Here is a 25,032-nt window from a genome sequence, read left to right on the forward strand (position 1 = left end):
GTGAACTCAGGTACATGGCAAATGTGTTTTTGGGAGTTGAGATTTTTTATATACATGACCTTTTCACCTTCATCCACGAGGAAGATCTGGGAACACAACCGGATGTTAAGGTACATGGCCAGTAAAGATCCTGAGTGAATGTAAAATGTCCTACGTTTGCCTTAACGCAACACTGTTTGCACACTGGTGACATGGTTCATAATATTTCACTCCAGGAACCTCGTTAACATAAGGAGATAGTAAACGACTGCTCTTGTCTGGGATAAATGGTGAGTAACCAACCTGGGGCATGTCAAGGAGTGTCTTTTTTTCTTCTTTTGTTTCACTCAGTCGCTATAGTAACATCCAAAACAGGAAACGTCTTCAGATAATAAAACAAAAGTGGTGGTAGCCAAGAATTCACAGACAAAAGGGAAAGAAGGGGTCGGCCCACAACCGGACACTGCAGACCGAGGGCTGCTGTGTTGACAGGCAGCCATCGAGCAATCCGCGTGCTCTGTCCGGCTGCTCCTTTGGTGTTTGAAGAGTGTTACAGGTCACTCTCAAACTTGTCTAGACAAAAGCCAATCTGGCTCTAATTTAAGTTCATCATTAAGTCAAAAAAGCCCACAGGCTTCTTGGCACGCTGACTGTTTTTTTACGGAGCTTCTTATTTAGTCCCTCTGTCATTTAAATGTTTACACATTTCAAGAAGTCAGACACTGTAGACTTCCATCTCACATTTCTGGAGTTTGGGGTGTCATGTACATTTACAAAAAAAAAATACAAACACAAAATAGCATCTTTGACTCCTGGGCCTTCCATTCCCCTGACAGACGTGCACAGTCGTATAGACTGGGAGCAACAAGAGCGTGCAACTCAAGTAATTCACTGACGTCATGCAAACAGTGACGGGAAGCCAAATGTTATATAAGCTGGCTGTTAGAAAGCGGCCCTCCTGCCAAAGTATACAGATGGGTGAGGAATGATGTAATGTCAGGACACACGATCATAGTCGAGTCAGTGCACAGATATTTAGTTTTGTATTAATGTCGGCGTCTGTCGGTTTTCACCAATCAGATCACACAGCATCTGGAGCAGGGGGATACTATGTATTCCCACTTCTTTTCTTGCCTGATTTATGAATATTTGTCTACAAGTAACAAGCTGTTTGTCTTTCATTTAACAAATCTACAGTGTTGTTTTAAATATCCAATACTATTAGTTTTGAATAAAGTACACAGAAAGAACTGTATTCACAGCACATTATGTAAAAGAAATGTTTATTTCCATTATTAACACATACAGTACTTTATTTTGACCAACATAAAAGTGCAATATGCATTCGAACTACAGCAATGTACAGTACAAAAGTTACTGCATACTTAAATATAAAAACAAAACATGGTTACATAACTGTGAAGTAACCTATTGTGATCGTTGTCACGTCAGTGTGAAAAAAGCTTTAAAACTCATTGATGATGAGTGTAAAAGCTTAACAGCTGTGAGCCTGACGACTACACTGAGTAGCTTTCATTTCTCCCAAAAGGTGCAAAAAAGATGTGACAGCATTTAAAAAAAAAATGTACATGATTGACATTGTGATTCACATATTTTGTACAGCGTCAGCGGTATTTCCAATTTGTCGAGACAGCCAAACAACTTTGGTCTTTCACATTTCAAAAAAGCACAAATGAGTTTAAAATGTTGGCAACCCTTAAGAACGATTTTAAGGTAAATGAGGTTTAACATTTTCTGTTTATATCTTGTCAAAGATGATCAGATAACTTTTGCTTGTGAAATACACCGTATTATTTGACTCCCCTAAATCTCAGTTAGTAGCACATTTTGTGTTGTGATTTCAAACCATGCACTCCTCACTCTGCTCTCCCAAAAACATCGTACTCTGAGGGGAATGATGAGGTCAATAACATTACTCTAATGTTATTTTGGAAGATAGCTTGCTTTGTAGCAGGATTCACCCAATAAAAAAAAGCAGTGCAAAGGGACAACAAACTTAGAAACGTTTCTGTTCCGTTTGCTGAAAACAGTGAGCATGCCTCTGGCAAAACAAAATGACAACGTCCTCTCCCAACATTCATCCCTTTCACTCAGAGACTCACACGTTGTTACGCACTAATGCACTAACACACACCCCTGCGTTAAAAATGTGTTCAAACCGATTTTCCTCACTTTAACTCGACATCAGTGAACAAACTGAATTAAACTCCAGCCCCGGTGTTCGTCTGACAAAGAGCATGAATGTATGCAACGTGAGGTAACCATTAATTTTACAACCCTCGAGCATCTAAAGCATAAACTGTGCGGTAAACAACTATACATTTATTTAACACTCTGCTTTCCGCCAAGCTCCACTGAGGGACTCGATTTCATCGATGCAGGCTACTACTTTTGTATCAGATGGTTAAAAATAATCCAAGTGCCGATGGATTCTATAATTTGGTACATATCAGGTACTTTTCAACAGCTGTGAAATTAAAGGTCATAGAGCGTCATGTACCGTCTCATCCTGCAGTCTAACATACAACTATGTGCCTCTGGTCTCAAAGGTAAGGCACTTGTTTGTCCATGAATCGAACCATGTCAGAGGTGAGGTGATGGCTTGCACACTTGTCAGATACAGCACTTACGACTTTCATCACTTTGAACAGCAGTTTGAGAAACAGTGTGGCAAAGGAGAATGTACACTCCTCACAACAACAGTTGGCATTGTTTTGTTTTTTTGTTTTTAATATATATATGTATGTATATATAATTTGTTTCCTCAGACTAGAATCCTGTACAACCCTCTCCAGCTCCACAGGGGGAGATATGAAGGGCTGGGTGGAGTGTATATAACCTCCACGTGATGTGTCAGCTTCTGGGCTCACCTGGCACCTTTCTCTCTGGAGTGTACAGGTCTTTGTGTGGCCGAGGCAGAGCAGAGGTGGTGGGGGAGTCCCACTCCAGACCAGTGTCAGGCTCTGGGGACAGTGAGAGCAGCAGCAGTGTCCCTGTGTCTGAGGAGCAGGCCGAACACAAGTCCTCAGAGGAGAAGTTGAGGCTGCCCAACTTGGCCAGCGAGTTGGACCGCTTCAGCCTTGAGGGTACGGTCAGGCCCGCCAGCCGCATGCGGGTCTCGATCTCCTGCGCCCTCTGGCGTACGAGGCCTGGTTTCCCCCTCACGCTCCGCAGACTGTCACTGCTGGAGCTGCGTGTCAGGGTGGAGCCATGAGGCGAGGAGGTGGGTGTGAGAAGCCCAGACCCTACAACCCCTAACAAGGCTTCATTGGTCAGTGGCATCACCAGTGGCTCTAACCGCAATTGGCATGGTGTCGAAGATTTATTGAAGTCCCTGGTAAAGCTGGAGAATTCCTCTTCATCTTCAGTGAGAAAGGGGGTCTTCTTGGACCTTTGGCACACATGCAAAGGCTTCAGAGAGTGCAGGATGTCTTGAGAGGAACCTGAAAGTTTCTCTAGTCTCTCTGCATGGCGGCGGACCAGCCCAGATCTTTGCAGCTGTAAAAGGGTCTCCTGTTGTTGGCCAACAACGCAAGCCACTGCAGGCACCTCTTCATCCACATCCATTCTCATAAGCTCAGGGAGAGCCTCCGAGGGAGCTGCAGATTGGCTTTGGTCAAGCTCAGTCTTCACTTCCAACAACTCAGCACTGTCCTCAGGCTGAACTAAGTGCAGCGATTCTCCTGGCTGCTCCTCTCTGCTGAGTAGAGCTGTGGTTGGGGAGGCGGTACAGTTGGCACAGTCACACAGGGGGCCACAGGGATACAGCAGTCCCACCGAAGACGTGAGGCCTTCAGAGGAGGTAAGGGGCTGTGGGAACGAATCACTTGGGACTTCAGGAGGACTGGGTTTAAGGCAAAGCTTAGGAGCCACATTTGGAGAAACTTCTTTCTGATTGGACTTAAAAGACCAATGAGACAATGTAGAAGCATCAACTGGAAGGATGGTGGAAGATTTTTCCTAAATAAAGACAGGAAGAAAATAAATGCCAAGGGAAGAATGGTTATTTTTGCAGAATTGATCCATGTGAAGTGAATAATAGCATTTTCGTTCCAAATGTGGATAATTATTTTAATCAAACTTACATTGTGGGTACATGAAGGGCTCAAATGGTTGTTGTTGTTGTTGTTGTTGTTGTTGTTATTGGAATTTTCATTCAGGGTTGCCAGGTCCATCCCATTAGCCTCTGTATCCCCCTCTACCTCCACATCTTGCGTTTCCTCTCCTCCACCTCCTTCCCCACCCCCGCCATCATCCGGCTGCATTAGTACCTCCATCTCAGCCTCCTCCTTTTGCACCTCCTCCTCATCCTCCTCCTCCACTGTGCTGAACTCCAGCCTAAGGCGCAGCTCCTCCAGGGGCTCAGGAACACGACTGCAGGTCTGGGCAGCAGTTCCCTCTGCTTTGGGCCCAAAGTGCGGGAGGGGCAGGCTTTCATGCCCATCACAGGTCTCGTCGTCCAGCAGAGCATCCCGCTCGACATCCTCGATTTCTATAAATACTTTCTCCATGCCAAGAAGAGGGGGGCCGCGCACAGGTGTTGATGGTTCACTGTCCAGCGCAGAGTCAGAGAGCCGGCGGAAATAGTAGTTATTGTAAGCAGGGTCAACTTCAAGTGAAACAGTCCTGCACGGGGAGGGGCATGCTGCACCTTTGTCAGACAGCGCCTCCTCACAGCAAGGAGACATCCCTGGCTCGGGAGTCAGGTGGCCTCCCTCCTCCCCGCCACAACACTGAGCCACCCCCTGCTGTCCCTCTGCCATCTCACAGTCTGCGTCTGGATGCCACAGCTTGTTGTGCCGCTGTTTACTGGAATTACAGAGATACAGGGTGCAGAAGACAGTCGAAGTAAGAAAACAGGTTGACTGAGTAAACAACAATTTGTTCGCGCGCGCGCGCACACACACACACGCGTGTGAAGAGCTGTACCTGGCATCCAGGATGCCTTCGTACTCCGCCAGTTGTCTCATGAAACCTGCATTTGGACGTGTGATGCTCCTCTTTTGCTTGACAAAGTTATAAGCCTTCTCTAGCGACCAGCCAAACTCCTTCATGGCGTAAGCAATGACAGTGGAGGCAGATCGACTGACGCCCATCTTGCAGTGAACTAGACACTTGGACTGGTTCTTTCTATGGGTGAGAATTACACACATAATAAAACTTGTTTGGGAATTAAAAAATAAAAATGATGAATCTGGATTTCATAACAGTTAAAAAATAAAGGTACTGTTTAAATTGAGTTCACATTATCAAACAAAAATTAAAAAATATAGTGGATCGGATCACAGAAACTCTAATTCCCTTCAAGACTTGTAGAAGAGTTATAATTTTCTCTAACATTCCAATGTGATCTTTGGTTTCTCTTTCAACATCTGAACCTACAGATAAGTTCCCACGTATATGTGGAAAAATTAGATCCTAAAAAATTGTCAATTCATAATCAGACGCAGGTCTTCTGTGATTATAAGATAATCTTTGTAGTTCACTGATAAATACACAAGCAACATGTTTGCTCTTCCACTCAGGACTCACTTTGCTTTAACAATGAAGTTGTATGTGTCGTTCCAGTGAGCCAGCAGGTCAGTGGCCTCCTCATCATAGACGCGAATGTTGTGATAACTGAATGTGCCTGGAAAGAAGTTGTCTATCTCCCTTGTAACGTTGAGGATATAGCTCACCCTGGGAAGGAGAGATCATGTTAGCTCGTCAACAACATTCTTTCCTACTCAACTCAAAATAAAAAAATACGTTTTTTGCGTGGGCTTATCTTAGCTCCTCCATAATGTAAAACAAATCACCCTGTCTCTTGCAGCTCCTCCACATTAGATGCATTCCATTCAGATCCCTAAAAACAAAAAAGAGACAATGCTGTTTTGACTACGTAGTGTAGAGTGTTTTCAAATCTATGTAACATCTTTCTTTCTCCAAAAACAATTATTTCCCAGGATGGAAGGAATCATTTTATCTCAGTTGCTCACAAGTAACAACGGATGTTGACAGATGTTTTTGTTGATGTAAGGGACAGTATCAGTTGTCCTACCAGGTAGACATGGTCAAAGATAAGAGTGGCTTTGTCCATCTGGCCCAGGATCAGCAGCATCTCATTGTCAATGAACTCTTTGTACTCCTTCAGGTTGCAGTTCATGTGTTGCTCCAACTCTGTACGGATCTGACAAAAATGTATACAGCATAATTTGATTTGTGTATGGAAGCTTTTTTGTGTCTTTGTTGGTTACTACTTTAAGTATTATAATATTATAAAAAATATATATTTTATAATATTGTGTAAATTTAATTCTGTTATTAGGAAATCATTCTTATTATTGAAAATTACATACAAAAAATCGAATTCCAAAATCAGTGAAAAAGATCAAGAGAACTGAGTTGCGCCTCACTCTTTAAAGAATTAAATGTAAATGCTGCCTCTGAAAATTAAAAAAAAAAAAAAATAGAACAGAATGAAGACAGTGGTTTGTTTCAGTGTGTGTGTGTTACTTCATATTTACCTGTTTGCAGGTTACGTTCTCGAGATCCTGGCACGCCATGATGCTTCTGAGTTTTGCTTTAACAAGGCACTCTGTCCTCTCTCTCTCTGAAGGCCTACCAAAGGTTGAAATTCTCAGCACTCACTCAATAACAGTTGTTGCTGAAACTGTAGGCTACTTCAACAACAGCTATAGAAGTGATACGTTTCTATCATCACTTAAGGAATCAGATTCGAGGGACATTGTGTTTACTGACTTGTCGACAAACATGGTAGGTGAGTCTGGCCGTGTGGTCTCCAAGTCTTTCATGGTATTCCACTCGTTGATGCAGCTTTGGTCTGACGCGATGCAGCTCTCATAGTAGCCTATCCAGGTGAGAGCGATGCCCCCAGGGAAGTAGTTATATCTGCGTGACACCTCACATGCCTTGTGCAGCACCTGCAGAGCCGACCTTGATTGTCGTTTTTTAGGGGGGAAAATAAAGGTTAAAGTTGTGGATGACTGACGCAAATCTGATTATATGAATGAATGACTGTAGGATCTCAATCTGGCTTCATGCAGTTCTGTATACATGCATCTTCATGCCAGCAGGGGGCAGTTTGAATCAGCACTGCCTCAACCTGGTGCCTCATTGCAGCAGAGTGTGTCTATCAGAAGATTTATTGTGGCGTGTCATGACTACAGTGCCTTAGACAGCCACTGTTGCTCCAGAAGCTGTTAATTACTCACCACATAGCCTGCACCGACACGGGTTTGAAGACATGAGTCCGACCTGCCGTGTTCACAGTAAAGCCCCTGAGGAGTAAACAGAACAAATGGTCATTCACTGAGCTGGAGCGCCATGAAAACACAGAATGTGTGTATCTGCAGAGACATATCGCTGGGTTAAACGCTACAGCTGTGTGTTCACTGTCCTTACAACAGTCGTCACACAGGCAGAAAAAAATATCTCACCCGTCGCCGTCCAGGTGGATCTTAGCGTCACTCCACAGGGGTAGCACCATGCCGATCGAACAGCTTTTGCTGGCAGGACGAAATAGAGAAATAAAATTTAAAAACCTGGCAAACAGAAGGAAAATCTACTTTTCTTTAAGTGAATGACATAAATATGATTTTCCACATTAGTTTTAAAATTGAGACCTTCTAGGAAAATTAAATAAATATCTACCACAAACGCAGAGATGGCACAATTAAGTTTTAAAAGCTGTCATCTTTACGAACAGTATAACGTCTACAGCAGCCTCGCAGAGAATAAATCATGTAGTTTAGCAGTTTGTATATTATCTTGTCTATAAGTAAAAAGAAAAAAAGATTATTAATTCATACATAAAGCTCTCTTGGCCTTTAAAAAGTATATAGAAGACAGTGATCATAAAACTTGTACATATTGGGCATATTCGTACCAGTCTTTGTTGGTAAAGTCGATTCCCAGTAGAATGTTCTCCTCTGTGTCCTGTCGCCCACTGGTGTACACCACCACCAAGTACCGCACACGATCTGACCATGCACTCTCCAGCCGCACCGCCTGCAAAGTGTGCAGACATCAGGCAAAATGTTACTCTAAATAAATGTCCTTACTATTTAATTTCCGAAATGAAATTACTTCTGGCATACTTTTTTATTTAAATTTTAAAAAAATACAATACTAAATGAGATTTCAGTGTCTGAATCAGCCTTAAAACCTTAAAACATGTGTGTTTAATCATTGTTGATTAAAAAAACATGCTTCCTTTATCGAGAGTAAAACTGACTGAACATAACAGCAAATCCTCTATACAGAATGAGTGTGAGCGTACAGAGCTGGTGAACATAAGATGAAATAACTCACACCAACACATACACACCACGGAAACTTTTGGTAATGCTCTCCTGAGTGTGCTCTCATGAGCTAATAATTAAAGTGATTACATAAGTGTCTTAACTACACAATAAAATGAATTCTGGAGGGTTTGTTGTACCAGGTTGTTACTGTAGCTGTGGCCTTTTATATGGAGCGTGTGTGAGGGTGTGCATGTTTTGATGCATGCAATTATTTATTTATTTTTTTGTCTCTTACCAGTTTGATTCTGTCCTCCGAGCGAAGGATGTTTATCATCACCTGCAGGTGTTGAGGTAAGTCGCCTGTTGAGACAGAATGTACAGAAAATTAACCCATGGTGAGCAGTGGCTGTTTGGGGTTAAAAACGTACTTTATCCTAAACACTGATACATTTTATTTGAAAGAGGAAGATGCAAAGATGATAGTCTATTTTACCTTAAAAACAAAGAGTATGAATATTAGAGGGAGTATAGTGCATGCAGGGGACGCAATTTAAGGCAGTGCTGTAGATACATGAAGTTACACTGCACCCTAGTGTTTAACATTCAAAACAAGACTAAAGCCTGGAAACAATAACATACAATATGTTCAGTTAGTTTTATCAGCTGATGAGTTGTTAACCGATTGTAGAGAAATTAATTCGCAATAAAAAATGTACATTCTCTCAGTGCTCCTTGTGCCAAGACATGTCAGTGAAGCTGCACATTGAAACAAGTTGTGGAGGTGGACCAACACAGCAATGTACAGTAGCAGCTGATGGTGAGTCAGCTGTGTTGAAATACATTACAACAGAACAAACATGCAAGGCACATGACCTTATCTCCACAATGTGTTGATGATTACTATATCTCGTGTACGGGTCCGGTTGGGAAACTATATGTATTTTGATGTCAAATTTACAAAGGATGAAAAAAAATTAATGCAAATCCTTCAAAAGTGTAATAAATACAAACTACTACTATAATCCTTTCCACATTTAACATTAAACGAATGGTTCCCTGACACTGAATACTGAACATTCAGAGAATATTTCAGGCCCCAGTTCACGTGGCTCTGCAGCAGCAGCAGCCAAGTTGGCATCTGTTATCAATAATAACAGCTGCAACATATGAGAGTCACACACAGAAAAATAAATATATCTAGAAAAAAAGAAGCGTTGCTCCTTATAAAATCACTGATGCTCGGGAACCAGTTTTTCGAGCCGACACTTGGCACAAGTCAAGTAACTGTCTCTTTTTTTTTTTTTCCTTAAGAGTCACAGTTTCTGGAAAATGGCACAACTATTTTTCCAAGCCAAATGTTTTGGAGGACAAAGCAGGACCAGCAAATATGGGTTACCTGACAAAGTGGCCAAAGCTGCCAACCACCGCCCTGACTTGCCAAATGACTTGGCAGCATGTTGGTTGTTGGCTGGTGCTGAGATCCAGCCATGCCAGTGGACTGTCAGGTCAGCCTTGTGTCTTTAAAGCCATTAATTGTGTCTTTTAAGAACATTTTAAGAACAGTCGTTGATTGAAAGCATCGGCCAGTTCATCGCTCAGTCCAACTCACATGAATTCAATCAATAAAATATACAACTTGTATGTGTCTTGACATCTGTGAAGATTGTCAAGTCATCCAGGTCATGGTTATCAAAGACGAGATGTACCGAGGGCAGGTGGACAAACCTTTTTTTTTTTTAAATCACCATTCATTTACTAAACACAAAGAGCTGAGAATACTCATTTACATTTTAGCTTTACTCACTACAGTTAGCAGAGTGAAAGAAAAACCAGAGAACACAGGGAATAGAAACAATAAGGGCCTTCTTTAATCGCCAACAGAAGTTTTGTCCACAGTTCTACCATGCGCTGGATTTAAGCACTAATCTACCTAAGCTATATGTCTGGAACATGCTTATCAACCAGGCAGCCTCCATCCTCCTCACCTCCGCTACAAACATCTGCTGCAGTGCTGGCGACTGCAGCACATGGACTCGTCACACAAAACCACTACAAGACCTGGACAAGAAATCTGACAATGACGCCGATGAGATTAAAACTGAAGTTAAGGTAAATCATGTGGATAACAGGGTGAGCTTTTTTCAGGTGTCTTGTGGTTCTCACCTGCATGTTTGGTGTGAGGAAGTGCTTTCTGGCCTTGCTGACTGCTCCCCTGCTGCAGGAAGAGAGCAGCACCCTTCACCATGAAGAAGCTCTCGCTCAGGCTGCAAAACAAATGGAAGAGAGGAGTTACAAGTGTTGAATCGTAGACGCTGTACATCAGATACCTCACTACAGAGCCACAGCTCAGCACGGTTGTTCCAGTCTCTTCACTCGACGGCGATGCCGAGGAGCAGCTTTAACAGGACGGTTCACTTTAGTAGACGCAGCCGACGAATTGAACATAAATCATGGTTGTCTGCCCGCCGGGGAATTACCTCAACAGCTGAGTGGAGAAGCCCAGCTGCCACGTTACTGCAGACCTGAGGTCTGCAGCGGCCATGAATCAAGCATTGATCTCGAATGCTCATCTGTCTTTTTTCTGCTGCACGAGCTGCACTCAGACTTGACATGTCAGGCCTCTGCTGACTTGGTGTAATGCAACACAGACCTAAATAATTGTCCCAACTGTGGTTGTGTTGTTTGTGATGCTTTACTTTCACGGGAGCAGAAAAGCACTAATTACCAGTTCACACCTGCCTGTAAAATACCTGACTTTTTCAGGTTTAGGCTTTGGAGCTGAATGACAATTAAAAAAGAAGTGAGGTGTTTGCTCTAGGCAAAATCCAATCAAGTAATGTGATGAGCACGTTCATAAATCTATATCTATATCTAGATATAGATATCTATATCTATATCTAGATATAGATATAGATATCTATATATAAACCGATATTAAAATAGGCTTATATTTAAATACAGAAATCAGTGTACTGATAGTGTCAGTAATACCGGCGAAAGTCATCTACGAAGAGTGATATTGACCGCAGTCTAATATTAATTTCACCAAGGCCACCTCAAGAGAGGCCACAATAGTTAGGTCTAAAGTGTAATATTTGAAAAACATATAGCTTGCCCTAACTTTAAATAGAATAATCATTTTGTGGTTTACATGACTACACGTGCTTTAGTATTGATTGTGAAACTTAAAGGGGATCAACAGGCTGCTCCTGCAGCGGTGGCAGCAGGTTGGAGTATCCCAGTTTTGGTCTCGGTTTAAGAATCATTGCACCGCTATTATTAACTGGTTCATAATGTACAAAACTCTTTTGTATGGATACATCACAAACATCTCCAAAAATACACAAACCATCGACCAAATGCCTTTGGGTTTAAACAGACACAGATAAACATCATGCAGGTTTCACCCTGAGATTTTCATATCCAGCTCTTGAGACCGCTTCCTCACTGAGTTCTCTGATAACACTTTCAAAACCCACGGACTAAACGAGCAGGACTTGGCCAAACAGATGATTCTGTGGGAACAATGGACATTGTTTTGTGCACCTCACAATAAATTCCCTCCGCCCCCCAGCAGCACAGAAACAAAGTTCCACAGTGACTAAGCACGGGGGTGGACACTTCTCAACGAGAGCTTTTGTCTCACTTGGTGGATTTTTGTTGCGGTCTATACTCTGTTGGGGATTTATGAGGCTATGAGGATGGTCTTATGTCTAGGACTGATGGATAGTATCTGACAAAAGTGCTAATACCAAGAGCCAGAATATATAATAATAATAATAATAATAAATTTCATTTATAGAGCAGCTTTTCATCGCTAAAAGCAATCTCAAAGTAAAGTGAAGAGGTACAGCCCTGCTGTTTACATTTCATAGTTCAGCTAGTAACACAACTTTAATTCCACAGATAAATAAAGACATTTTTTTACAGGGACTTGAAATTGTGTGAAACTGTCGCTTCACAGGCCATACTCACACATCCTAATTAAACTGCCTTAGCTCTACGCTCTCTTGCCCCGCAGCACCCTGCTATCAATTTCTCCACAAACACTAGGATTAAAAATACATCTGGTATCAAAGCAAACAAACTCTATGACAGACAGTCTTGCCAGATTGCTGAGATTATGCCACGATTACAACCAAAGTACCTGTACATCCTTAACAGACAGAGAGACAAAGAACGCCAACACATCAGGTCACAGGAATGTCACAGTTACAATAATATGTGCACCACTGAATCTCAGCTGCCAGTGAATGATAACTTATTTTGATCAAGATTCAGAGTTTCAGTGATTGATTAGGGTTTGCTGGCCTGAAGTGCAATCTGTTGCAAAAATCACCCAGGGAACACTCAAATCTTAACCTGAACCAATAAATCAAAAGTTACAACAATATATACAATACTGAAACACTGAGGTGGAAGCCAGCGGTCCAAACATTGGTCAAGTGTCCAATCTCAAGTCTGATCAGTGAAGGATCTTGTTCCCACCAGTGAAAACCCCATTTAGAAAAGAGATTCTCGACTCACATGCGGTTTATCTCACTTTGGGTCAACACAGCGTTCTCCACAAAATAAGGTATCATCTTCATCACGGCCGCTTGTATGGGTTCGACAACCAGATGCATCCTGTTGACTGCAGCAAAACCCGGGCCTCTCCGACCATGAGCGACCTCCTCTTCATCGGCCTCCACAAACAGTGAAGGAGCAGAGTGCTAAAGGAGCAGAAGAACGACGGTTCCTGGCACTGGCCTGCCACTTCTGAGTGACAGATGGACTTACAGTCTGCACTCATCTGTGCTGCTCAGTGAAGAAGTGCCGTCTGCTCAGATGCCACTCCCTCCGCTGCCTCCTCCTCCCTTATCTGAGTGTCTCTGATTGCGACTCCTGCCTGGAGGGATGTACTGCAGCCTCCACCCTCTGCCTCAGGCACACGCACACAACTGTGCTCGTCTCCCCGGCCCTCAGACTGTTCTGTCTGTCACCGTGGCTTGACCCATATGCAAAAAAGGATCATATTGGGATTGTAATGAGTCATGTTTTAGTAGGAAAATGTGATTTTCTTTTTTCACAGGAAAAAATGTATTAAAAAAAACAAAGATTTTCCCGAGGTCTATTACAAACAAGCACGTACCCTTACAACTGAAAAATTTGACTGTAGGCTGGGGCATCTCCGTGACAACACAATGTTGTGGCACATTCTGGCTTTTTCAAAAGTCCTAATTGGATACTGCACTTGACTGTACTGTGTTTGGTAATATTTTGATTATTGTTCAGCCCCAGTGTCATACTCTCCAGTATACTGCAGGTCGACATCCATATGAACACTTTCCTAGAGAGTGAAACTTATCATGCTTTGCTTTTTGACAAGCTCTTTAGCAAAAAGAGGACAATGCATCTCAAATGATTGATTTCATTTTCATTTTTTACTCTCCTTATCCACCAGGTGTGACTACAAAGTGAACAACAATTTCCACTTGTTCAACAGAAACCATCTTTCTCACTGAGAGTACAGCATTCTCTGTCTTCCTGGGGAAAAGCAAGATCACTTGCACAATTGGAGGAAAACAAAAAAAAGAAAAGCGGACTGAGGAATTTTGGCACAAACTTTCCTAATGGGATGTCTCCATGTGCATGCCACCTTAGGAGTCAACAGCATCCAAGGTAGTGCCTCCGGGGAGCTTAACACATGGGCCAAGCATGAGTGGAAAGGCCAGTGAGAACTGGCCATCTCCCAAATCTTCCGAATCTCATTACACCCAGGTTTATAAGGGAGGGATTATCTTGTCTCTCTCTCTCCTTCAAGTGGTCACCACTGGCTTTCACTCACCAACACAGACCACAAACAAACCACAATGTGTAAGGTTATTAGAGTGCAATGGCATGAAAAAAACATCCTTTAAGTCTAATGCGTCTGCAATGCCAGTAACTGATCTTTGTAGATGCAAACAAGGAAAGTAAAAATGTAGATAATGAAAAGCCACTATCGAGTATCATCATTAAATTTCAGTCTAAAATAATTATGAAATTGATACAGCAGATTAGTATGTTTACCCCATAAGCAAACAAAGAAGAGGCATGACGCTGTTAATCTGGGAGGATTTGCTGAAAGTCATTACCAGCAGCTCTGCGAAACAGATAACAAGTGGGCCCTTCTATTCTTCTCGACCACAGGACAACGTCTGAAACACCTGGCCATTAGCAGACCGTGAACTCACCCTGATGTATATTGTGATCCAGGTGGAAACTTGGATAGCTCAATGTGTCAGGTGCATGTAGAAGTGGAGTGACCTGGTTGGATGTATTTGAGCTTCCACGTTTTAATATGAGGTCAAGCTTCAGCAGCAGCAGCAGGCATGATGGCATGTCACCAAGTTAAGGTATGTTTTGCTGCTGCAACGGCAACCAGATGGACCTGGATGGGGCCAAACAGGACCAGATGTCCTGTAAGCCACCGCTCCGAGTCACGAGGTGTACTGGTATGTGAGAGAGGTGCACTCGATTATACCAAGGACTCACTACAAAGAGGCTACACAGAGGCAGCAACCGGGGCGGGGCTTGTATCAGGGGCTTTTTATTCATGTTTAGCACAAATTGAGACGATAAGGGTAAAAAAAGAAGCCTCCTCTCCGGGCTGCCTGTTGCATAATGCTGGCATTTTCTCACTTACACCACTATGAGGGGGCAGAGACAGAGAGGAAGGAGGGGGCAGTACAGAGAGGAACAAATGTCCTCAGGTGTCAGTGGAGACATGGTAGGCCTGAGCAGGGCACACATGACATCAACATGCTACTGTGGGAAAAAAAACCTTACAGTTCAGACCCAGTGCTGGCGCCTCCAGATGGAGCGTTTTGACAAATTATTGAATCGAAATCACTACCAGTCTTGTAAATGTACGTTTTTCTGCCATTTCTTCATCCATGCTGAATACTTTCTCCAACTCCAAACACTGCACCCTGAATCTATGTGTAAACACATCCCCACACATTTCACCCAATTCTGCTCCTTCCCCACTCTGCTGTGCACAAGTTGGTACGATGAAATCACTCGGTTCAGAGCTACCAACACCTGCATGGTGTTTAGTTTGGCCTCCGTTAACCCGCTGGGCTTGTCATCGTTATCAGGGTCAGCTTGGAACAGTGAGCGCAAATAATTCCACTTGGCAGTGACATAGCTGTCTGTAAACAGATACAACTATCTATCAAGTGTACTAGATCAGTATGGCCTTATCTGAAGAGAAATATTACCCGTCAAATAAAAGACAACTTAATGTGCCACAACATTATAAAACATGAATTTACTGGCAATTGAATTATATAACGTGGCTTAGGAGGCTTGAAAATGAATGGACGCTTGAGGCAAGGCAAGGCAAGACTTGCATTATGCATAGATCATTCTCGCTCTCTCTCCCACACACACACACACACACACACACACACACACACACACACACACACACACACACACACACACACACACACACACACACACACACACACACACACACACACACACACACACACACACACACACACGTTACAAATATTTGTTGCAAATGACAAAAATAACCAAGGACAAAACTATAATCCTCTTTCTGTCAGTCCATGCAACACATGCACTCTGCATGAAAAAAAGTGGTGAAAAGCCAAGTGACTCAACTGATGATGCACAGTTCCAGACCAAATTCATCAGTCAAAGTGCTAATAAAAACAATACAGACACACCTGTCCAGTGTTTCCCATAAATTTCCTCAATAGTGGCGGCCCAACATTGTCTAAATTGTCCCACCACATTTTCATCATGATCTGAAAGTCTTTGTTTTTACACTACCGCCACAGTTAGAATCTAATTCTGTAGGAAATGTTGCTGTCACTTGACAAAAATAAATGCTTTTGCACAACCGGTGACTCTGCCAACAAGACAAACAGACGGACTGACAGTGTTTTATTACACTGACGCTTCGTTTTTCTGCCCTGACGCCAGATTTCACAAAATGACTCAACGACAGATGCAACCACTCAGTGAACACCTGTGTATAACATTTGACCTGCTTTGCCATGTACCATGCAAGAGAGGGGCCAGAGTCGAAATAATCTTACCTCTGATTTGTTCGCCGTTCATCTTCACTCCCAAAATCCTGCAAAACAGATTACAGGAAAAGATTTAATGCCAAATTGCATTTATTATTAACAAACACTCACAGTCTGCCACGTAGACCCAGTAGAAGATACAGGCTTGTCTATATCTTACCAAGCAAAAAACTCAGATGATCAAAATTCAAAATGTCAAAAATCAAAGATGCTGGAATACTTTTAAAGGAAGATAAACACCGCTGACTTTGGTACAGAAGGTCGGGGTTCGATACCAGGTCATCCCAGTGTGGGCCCTTAGGCAAGGCCCCTAATGCTACCTGCCTCGATGATTTGCTGAACGTAATGTAATGTAAAAGCATGTAAGCTGTGCAAGCAGGCCTGGCTTGAAAGTACATATAAGCATATGAATAAACATGTTTGACTCCACATACATCGACATGGTCTGCAACCAATAACATACCAAAAATAATAGAGATTGCGTATTGGGGGGGTTGGTGACAAGGCAATATCAAAAGTTCACCTGATTAGACACCACACTGCAATCAAAGCCAAAATCCTGCAATTTAGCCTACAGAAAACAAATCAACTTCAGCATTGCTTGGTTTGATCCAGCAGAATATATATGTACAGCCGGATGGATAAGGGTGGAAAATAGAAAATGTCAGTTGGTTCACCTCTGGTGGCTTTCCAACAAAATACAAGTGATATCAGTCTTGCTTGAGGACCCCAATCCATTAATCATGATTAGGTTTTTCTAAAATTCTCTTTGACCCATATTCAGAAAATGTTAAATCTGTGTTAAACTACAAAGTGGTGGACATATTATAAAAAACCTCAAATTGGATAGTTTGTGTTAATATTCACAAGCAGACTCAATTGTTTAGGCACAAACTCCCAGTTGTGACATTAGAGAAATCCAATTCATTCCACAAGTTGTGGAAACAAATTCAAGCCAAGTAAACGGATGCTACCTCTGGCCATAGAACCGAGTGACTGAAAGGTTTTAGGGCTCTAAAACACGTTTCTACTGTCGGGGAAAATTCTACACCTGCGAGAAAAAAAACCAGAAAAATTGCAAGTACCATTTCCAGGAAGGACAGAAATAAATTATTCTGCAAGGGGAGCATGCAACAATGCATGACTAGGTAACTGTATTTGATGAAATAATCTCGGAAATGAAACTACCTCGTGCCGGCATCTTGTAAATCCCTGTTTACCTCCACGCCGCCCCCCCTCTCCCACAGTAGTAGTCCTCCACCCCACCCGCCCCTCATGAGTAGATGACATCATGGCTGCAGCAGCTGTATCCATCACACCTCAGCGTAATGCTGCTGGACCACACCACCCGCTTGCAGAAGGACACTGAGGGACAGCGACAAACCCGGCAAAGCTCATTACTCATAAAAGAAGCGATGGATTTGCAATAAGCAACAACTATGCCATGAGCCGTGAAGTGTCGCATGCTTTGTTTTGACTCGAGGCAGCTGCAGATCACACACTGATGGCTGTACATAAATGCAGCCGCAGATGACAACCCTGGCTTCACTGATGTGGTCGTACAGAGGAGAACAAGCTGCTTTGCTGTTTCCAGCTGGTGGTCAGCGCCCCCACCTGGCGACTGATGACTGTACTTGGAAAGCAGAGAGAGGGAAGTTATCTTTGAATTATTATAGTTGTCTGTGGCAGAGATAATGACCCCCCCCCCCCCTATTTTTGCAGTGAGTGTCCTGAAACAAAACAAAAAAGGTGTAAGTGTGGCTCCCTGCTGCTGCAGAGAAATATATATAAACAACCTGTAAAGTGTAGTCTTGCTCCTCCATTTAATCTGCTTCACTTACACGAAGAACCGACATGGCAACCCAATGGAAACGTGGATACAAATGTCCAGTGCAGTTGTCCGCTTCATATTTGTTATTTGCAACAGAGAGCTCAACGCAAACCAGCACAACACACCGCATGCACGTCTGACTCGGCGTCGGTCCGGTGACTTCGCAGTGCCTGAGTTGTGAGAGTTGATGTTGCAGGATTGAACGACGCTCAACGTCAGCCCCGCCGCACCACATCAGCGCTAACGTTAGCGACACGCTTCTATCACTCACAAGACCCTTGTCAGAATAAGACTTGCACTTTGAACTGAACGGCCAGGAGATTGAGCAGGTGTCAACGTTTTCACAATATGACTACATTCAAAAAAAGAGACGGTATCTGACAGAAGTGTTAGCATACGAGTTTAGCCACGCGAATCTTGGCTTTCGGCAACGAAGACGTTCGCTAGCTACCGTTAGCTAACAGCCTAGCATAACACGTCAACTAACGGTGCTAATGTAGCTTCGATCCGCGGGCCCTTCCCCGGCAACACCTCCCTCCTCCCCGGCCGCTTCGGCCGACACCTCCACACGCGCCGGGGGCATCGCCTCGATTTCACCCGGGACAAAACTGACCTCCCCCGCGGTCGTGGTCGCTGTGCTCCCGGTGGAGGCGGCGCTCGGGGTCGGGGACCGCTGCAGGGTGACCAACGCCATGGCTGGAAGCTGAGGAGGATGCACCGGCCGGCCGATGTGGCCTGGTGAGCTGCGAGCTAGCTGACGGGCTAACGGTGCACACAGCTGACAGATGGAGGGAGGGAGGAGCTGCAGGAAGTGCTGCCGTAAAGTCTGATGGCACCTTTAGTCATATAATCATAAACTATTAATTACTCAACTACAAAAAAAAAGTAAGGAAGTGCAACTTCACTTGCTTACAAGACCATTTAGACAAGATATAAAAGAACATGTAAGCAGGATTTATCAGAATAAAACAGAATCATTCAATGTAAACGAAATATAAACTATATTGGGGCAGAAAAAAACAGAAAAGAGAAATAAAATATATTATTTTAAGAGTATATATCATTTGCCCATGTGTTTCCCACAATGCCTAGCAACTACAAGTGTCTTTGAGGTGAAGTAGCGCTGTCTCCACCGTGTTGACTCCGCCCCTCCCTCCCTCCGTGCGGGCCGCGGTGACACACTCCCCCGGGCGGTGACACACTCCCCCGGGCGGTGACACTCCCCCGGTCGGTGACTTCTGCAGTAGCGGCCGAACACTTGTGGTCTGGAGATAAGGTGAAACTTTTCCCCCAAACTTTGCAGATCCACTTCAGAGAGGATTTCCTGTGCAGCGTGTGAACCTGATCTGTTTTGGGGTTTGTTCGTTTGTTTGTCTTTTTAATCGTGCAGCACCTCGCACGTTTTCCTGGGCAGTGATCTGTGAAATGCTGCTTCGCTAAACTGGGATGCATGTTTATCCGACATGTTGCTCGCTGTTACATAATTATCTCTCCTGATAAGTAGAAGTCATTTCAAAAAGAGTTGTTTGTGCACGATCGAGCCAACATTGCCATCCAACCTGAGACAGTCTTCCAGCAGGTTTGTATCAGCGGGAGAAACTTCATTTCCATCGATGTCGTCAACACGTTCACATTTCTCTTGCAGCAACTTATTGGTTGTGAGTTGTGGGGGATTTAAATTTTTCCCCCCCTCTCTAATCAATACCCAACATATTATAATGACACCTCATTTCTAAGTATCCATCCATCCATTCGTTATCTATACCGCCTTTTCCTTATGAGGGTCGTGAAGGGGGCTGCAGCCGATCCCCTCTGACATCGGGCTGATCTGCATTTGGGATTGATGGCACTGGGACATGCAAACTCTGTGTTTAATGCTATATGAGACACTATTTGATTTAATTGAATATCAAATCTGGTGTATCAAAATACAATATAATGATGATTTAGATATGTCCTCAAGGAAGATGTGGACCAGTTTGCATATAATGCTGTCTTCATCAGGCCTAAATGTGTCGTGTCTCATGTTGATTCAGACATGCGTGTGGCAGTGATTGGAGCTGGGGTCATCGGCCTTTCAACAGCTCAGAGCATCTATGAGCAGTATCATTCACTCGTCACTCCGCTGACCATCGAGGTGTATGCAGACCGCTTCACTCCGCTGACCACAAGCGATGGAGCTGCTGGCTTCTGGCAGCCCTACCTGTATGATAAGGGCAACGTCCAGGAGACGTAAGTGTCTAACTGGCTTTTCATTACATGCTACAAAAAGTTACTCTCCCTTTTACACCGTATTTGTCTTCACCTTCAGAAAATGGAATAAAGAGACATTTGACTACTTGCTGAGCTGCCTCAGTTCACCAGAGTCCGTAAATATGGGGATTTTCCTTCAGTCTGGCTACAACCTCTTCAATGAACCAGCCCCAGTGAGTACTACTCAGATCTATAGTTTACTTTGTTGAGTTTAGCTTATTCCTCAACATAAATGCAAAATACATAAATACAATGTATGTGTGGTAGAACCCAGTTATAGCTTATATAAAAACCACACCCAAAATGTTATTCAAAGCTAAATTCCAAAAATACAAAATCACCAATACAGTTTATATATTAGTGTTTAACGATATATTTAGACGGAGATGGAAGAAAATATGCCATATTACAGTAGGTATAACAGATTTTTTTAGAGAGCTTATTTTCATTATAAATCAAATGTTTAAAGAGTAGAATAAGTCTATTTTTGTACCAGAGAATTCTATTAAATGTATATTTTCATCCCTCAGGGTAACTCCACAATATTTCATAGAAATCTCACCACAGGTGTTTGATACAAAGGAGGATGAAGGTTCTTGCTTGTCAAGTTGGATAATTATGAAATTGTGAATTTTTGACAAAATAGTATCTAAAGCACTGAGGTGAATCTGCATGTCTCACTTTAAAAACAAATGTACAGATTTGAAACATTTGAATGTCAAGAATAGTCAGTAACTACAAATTAACATTCTTTAGAGGCTGCACAGTAAAATTGACCTCAAAGATAAGAGCTGGTGTTATTTAGGAATCATTTTACAACAAAGAACAAAGGTCCAGAGCAATCAAAAATGAAGATACAGTCACATCATAACTTCAAAGAGCCATTCAAACTTTTATCACATACCGGTGCAATATCTACCATAAAAAACACTGATTAGAATGGAGCTGCACTGCAACAAAGTGCGGAAAGAGTGTTTGGAAAATACCATCAGAGAGGCCTTGCAAAGAGTCGGGTAAACACTCAGACTCAAGGGTTAGTGACCGATCCTGTTTGGGGTCATACTACGAATTTCTTCTTCTTGGTTGCAGGATCCCTCATTTAAAGATATTGTCCTGGGCTTCAGACGCCTCACAGAACGAGAGCTGCAGATGTTTCCTGGTTACAAGTAGGTCCTCGCAGAAAATGACACAAAAGGAAAACACACACAAAACATAAGTCATAGCATTATATACAGTTCACATACAGAATATTTCTGTTAATTATAAATGTTCAAGAAAAAAAGAAAGTGCATACACTATTATTTTTGCCTGGATTGGGGTCCCTTGTACTCTTCTTCCAGGCTTTCTCCCTGTAACTGACTAAGTTGATTGACTGATGGCCTCTGATTTCTTGCACATTATCAGTGTTTAAAATGTAAAATCCTGTTTTCATTCAACTGAGCAGTAAAGTTACCAAATAAAAGATGCAAATATATTACCTGCTCATGGACTCTAACATATGTGTCTCCTTTAACGTGTCCAGTTATGGGTGGTTCAACACTGCCCTCATGGTGGAAGGTAAAACATATTTACCCTGGCTGATGGATTGGTGAGTAATTAACGTATTTCTAGCCAAAACTTAACATGCTCTGAAATGAACTGTGTTCAGTTTATTACCTAATAAAAAGCTGAGGAGATCAATAAAGTTTTATCTTATTTTATACTTTTACTGTATACTGTGTTGACCACATATAGATATATAAACTTGGAAAGCTGCTGGGTTAAAGGAACAACCTGAGTAATGACTGTTTTCCTGTAACTTTTCCATCAAACACAATGTATATTCTTCATTGAATTCCCTGTAGTGTGTTGTGAGGAAGAGAATAATCATGTACACAATTATACATCCACCTACCAGGTGTCCTTTTATGTTCAGGAAAACTGGTTCTTAACACTAAAAGTTTCTTTTTCAGGAGTGGTTTACCAACACTCATCTAGTTCTGTGTTATTTCCAGGTTGCAAAAACGGGGGGTGGAATTTCACCAAAGGAAGATAAATTCCTTCACGGAGGTTAGTGAGGCCTTTTCAATATTAAAGTTACAATATACTGTATGTGTTTGCAATTGTGCAGTTTTAAAGATCCCCATTATACCGAGTCTCTAATATTGAAAACGTCTACCACAGAAAGTTCCCAAGGCTCCCAAAATGTTATCTCTTGCCGTATTGTCGTTGTTTATGGTGCATGCCTGTTTTAAGCTGGCAGAAGCCGGGGCAGACATAATCATTAACTGCACTGGCATGGGATCAGGAGAGCTGCAACCCGACCCAGACCTAAAGCCAGGCCGCGGTCAGATAGTGAAGGTGAGAGTGAACAGGTTCAAGTGTCAGTTAATGTAAATACAACCAACTATAAAGGCATCTGTTGAAAAAGGACGAACCGTGTTGTTCCTCTTTCTTTTCAGGTGGAAGCTCCGTGGTTGAAGCATTGGATTCTGACCCACGACCTGTCGGCAGGAGTCTACAATTCACCGTACATCATTCCAGGGTAGTGCTAAGTTAACACAGTGAACTGAAGGAGCACACAGCCATGTTTCTTATAGTTTCTGTAATATTGGTCGTTGCAGTTTTTGTTTATTTTGCCAGTTTTAAACATTGCTCCATGTGAATTTTGTCTAAACTTCCAACTGCTTGCTGTCGCACCTCTTTCTTTTCTGCGGGGGTTGATGTGACAGTGAAGTATGGTGTAGCCAGAAAAGAACAGAGATGCTTTTATGTTTTAATTCAAAGAACATGTGTGTCTGCAGGAGTCGTCTTGTGACAGTCGGTGGGATTTTCCAGTTAGGAAACTGGAGTGAACAGAACAACTCCACTGACCATAAGAAAATCTGGGAAGAAGCCTGCCAGCTGGAGCCCAGTCTCAAGGTAAGGTGATGTCAAAATGTTGGTTGTCAAAGAGGCTTTCTGTCTCTGTTTACCTTGAGTCTCTTTTTCAGTTCATACATTTAGACTACTCGTATTGTAAAACATGTGATTAATAAGCGACAGTTTGTCTTAGATGGCCTTTGTGTTTTAAGACAATTACATGAAACGATTATAAAGTGCAATACAATAATAATCTATTATAACGTATTTCTAGAGATGTTCCGATACAATAGCTGTTAAAGTGAAGCCACAGCTTATAAAAATAAAAGGCCCTAAGTTTTAAACAGATCAGTAACTGTATTAAACAGAGCAACAGCATATTTAAAACTAAATAAATATTGGTATAAATAACAATTCAAACGTTGACGTGCAGCCACAGTTAAGAAAAATAAAATACCTCTAGTCTGTATTTCACAGTGACAGTATAAAACAGCCATACGGTACACATTGCCATTTTACTTGTGGGACTTTCCAGCCTGAAATATTGCCAAATTGCTGACATTTTCACTAGCTCTGGTAAATACTACACTACCTGAAATCATTTTATTCTTTGTCCCTCTTTGAACAGTACTTGCCCATGCCACTACAGTGCAAGTGCTATTTTGGAGTGGCAAAGAAGTGATTTCCAAGGAAAGAAAATTGCAGTTCTATCTGGGTGAAACTACTTTAAAGACGTGGTGTTGGATCGCATTTGCTTACTCGCCAATGCCCTATCTGGGAACTTTCTGCAGCGTCAGAGGCATTTCCGATACTGGTATCGGAACATCTCGAGAAAATAATTTGCAACATTTCAGCAGACTTTAAAGGTTCAAATTTGGAACACCTCACGTCTTGTTTGTGTCTAACCTCAGCATGCCAGGATAGTGGAGGACTGGGCCGGCCTCAGACCTGTACGCAGTAAAGTCCGGCTGGAGAGAGAGGTTATACAGGCTGGTGCAACGTCAATACAGGTAAACCAGAAGTCTTGATCAGGGCTCGAAATACAAATATGATTATATGAACCTCTAAAGTTTAGTGGTGAACAGTAATTTTTAAAGTCTAAAATATTGTGGCTCTCATGCAGGTGATACACAACTATGGCCATGGGGGTTTTGGACTCACTATTCACAGAGGCTGCGCCCAGGAGGCAGCAAGGATCTTCGGTCAGATCGTTGAACAAAAGAGGAAAGGCCTGAAAGCTCGATTATAATCTGTGTCTTGGAGTAATGAATGAAACACTTCTTTCCCAAATTTCAACATGTGCCTTTTATCCAGTGGCTTTTATCCAGTGGTTCATTAACTACTTTTGTCTATACCAACAGAGGTTCGGTATTATTTATCTTGGGGGTAAATATGTCACTATAAAACAAGATAATGTATATGGAACCTGAAAGAACAGACACTGCTGTTCTCGCCCATTATAAAGGGATGGTTCATTCACATGTAATGAAAGTGTGCCTACATCAATAGGAGGTTTGTGTACATAAAAAAATATTCTCAGTAAACATACACAAACCTACTGATGTAATTTTAAGTGATAAAATCACTTATTAAATTTGTATGTGCGCCAAGGAGGTTGTTTTTGCCCCTCTCCACTTGTTTGTTGAAACTACTGGTCCAGGAAAGAACCCATGAAATTTTGGTGCAGATCCGAAAAAGGGAAAGATCTAGGATTATTTTTAACTTTCTTTAACATTGCAAGACTGCAAGCATTTTTTGACATTTTCATCAACTT

At 42.4% G+C, this 25,032-nt stretch overlaps 2 protein-coding genes across 6 annotated transcripts; one reads left to right on the forward strand and one right to left on the reverse strand.

Annotated features, from left to right (window-relative positions):
* Positions 1-1,245: 1,245 nt before the first annotated feature.
* On the reverse strand, positions 1,246-19,257 carry ssh1a (slingshot protein phosphatase 1a). 2 transcript variants are annotated; one of them, XM_035639061.2, is made up of 15 exons: positions 18,778-19,257; positions 16,343-16,380; positions 10,410-10,510; positions 8,542-8,606; positions 7,889-8,010; positions 7,440-7,508; positions 7,215-7,280; positions 6,742-6,936; positions 6,507-6,600; positions 6,041-6,169; positions 5,799-5,845; positions 5,533-5,679; positions 4,930-5,130; positions 4,086-4,809; positions 1,246-3,960 (listed from the first exon to the last, which is right to left on the reverse strand). In XM_035639061.2, the coding sequence occupies exons 1-15, from the start codon at positions 18,856-18,858 to the stop codon at positions 2,854-2,856; spliced, it is 3,186 nt and encodes a 1,061-aa protein (XP_035494954.2). In that variant the 5' UTR covers positions 18,859-19,257; the 3' UTR covers positions 1,246-2,853. The 2 variants fall into 2 exon arrangements, with proteins under 2 accessions (XP_035494954.2, XP_035494956.2); XM_035639063.2 differs by lacking the exon at positions 18,778-19,257 and adding an exon at positions 16,494-16,513.
* On the forward strand, positions 18,468-24,871 carry LOC118313548 (D-amino-acid oxidase). 4 transcript variants are annotated; one of them, XM_035639068.2, is made up of 11 exons: positions 18,468-18,902; positions 20,201-20,396; positions 20,476-20,590; positions 21,507-21,583; positions 21,940-22,005; positions 22,412-22,466; positions 22,653-22,757; positions 22,859-22,941; positions 23,201-23,318; positions 24,170-24,268; positions 24,382-24,871. In XM_035639068.2, exons 1-11 carry the CDS (start codon positions 18,893-18,895, stop codon positions 24,505-24,507), a joined length of 1,050 nt encoding a protein of 349 aa, XP_035494961.1. In that variant the 5' UTR covers positions 18,468-18,892; the 3' UTR covers positions 24,508-24,871. The 4 variants fall into 4 exon arrangements, with proteins under 4 accessions (XP_035494961.1, XP_035494963.1, XP_035494962.1 ...); XM_035639070.2 differs by lacking the exon at positions 18,468-18,902 and adding an exon at positions 19,303-19,440; XM_035639069.2 differs by lacking the exon at positions 18,468-18,902 and adding an exon at positions 19,381-19,520.
* Positions 24,872-25,032: the final 161 nt, after the last annotated feature.

This window comes from Scophthalmus maximus, chromosome 19 (assembly GCF_022379125.1).
Source record: "Scophthalmus maximus strain ysfricsl-2021 chromosome 19, ASM2237912v1, whole genome shotgun sequence".
Lineage (NCBI taxonomy): Eukaryota > Metazoa > Chordata > Actinopteri > Pleuronectiformes > Scophthalmidae > Scophthalmus > Scophthalmus maximus.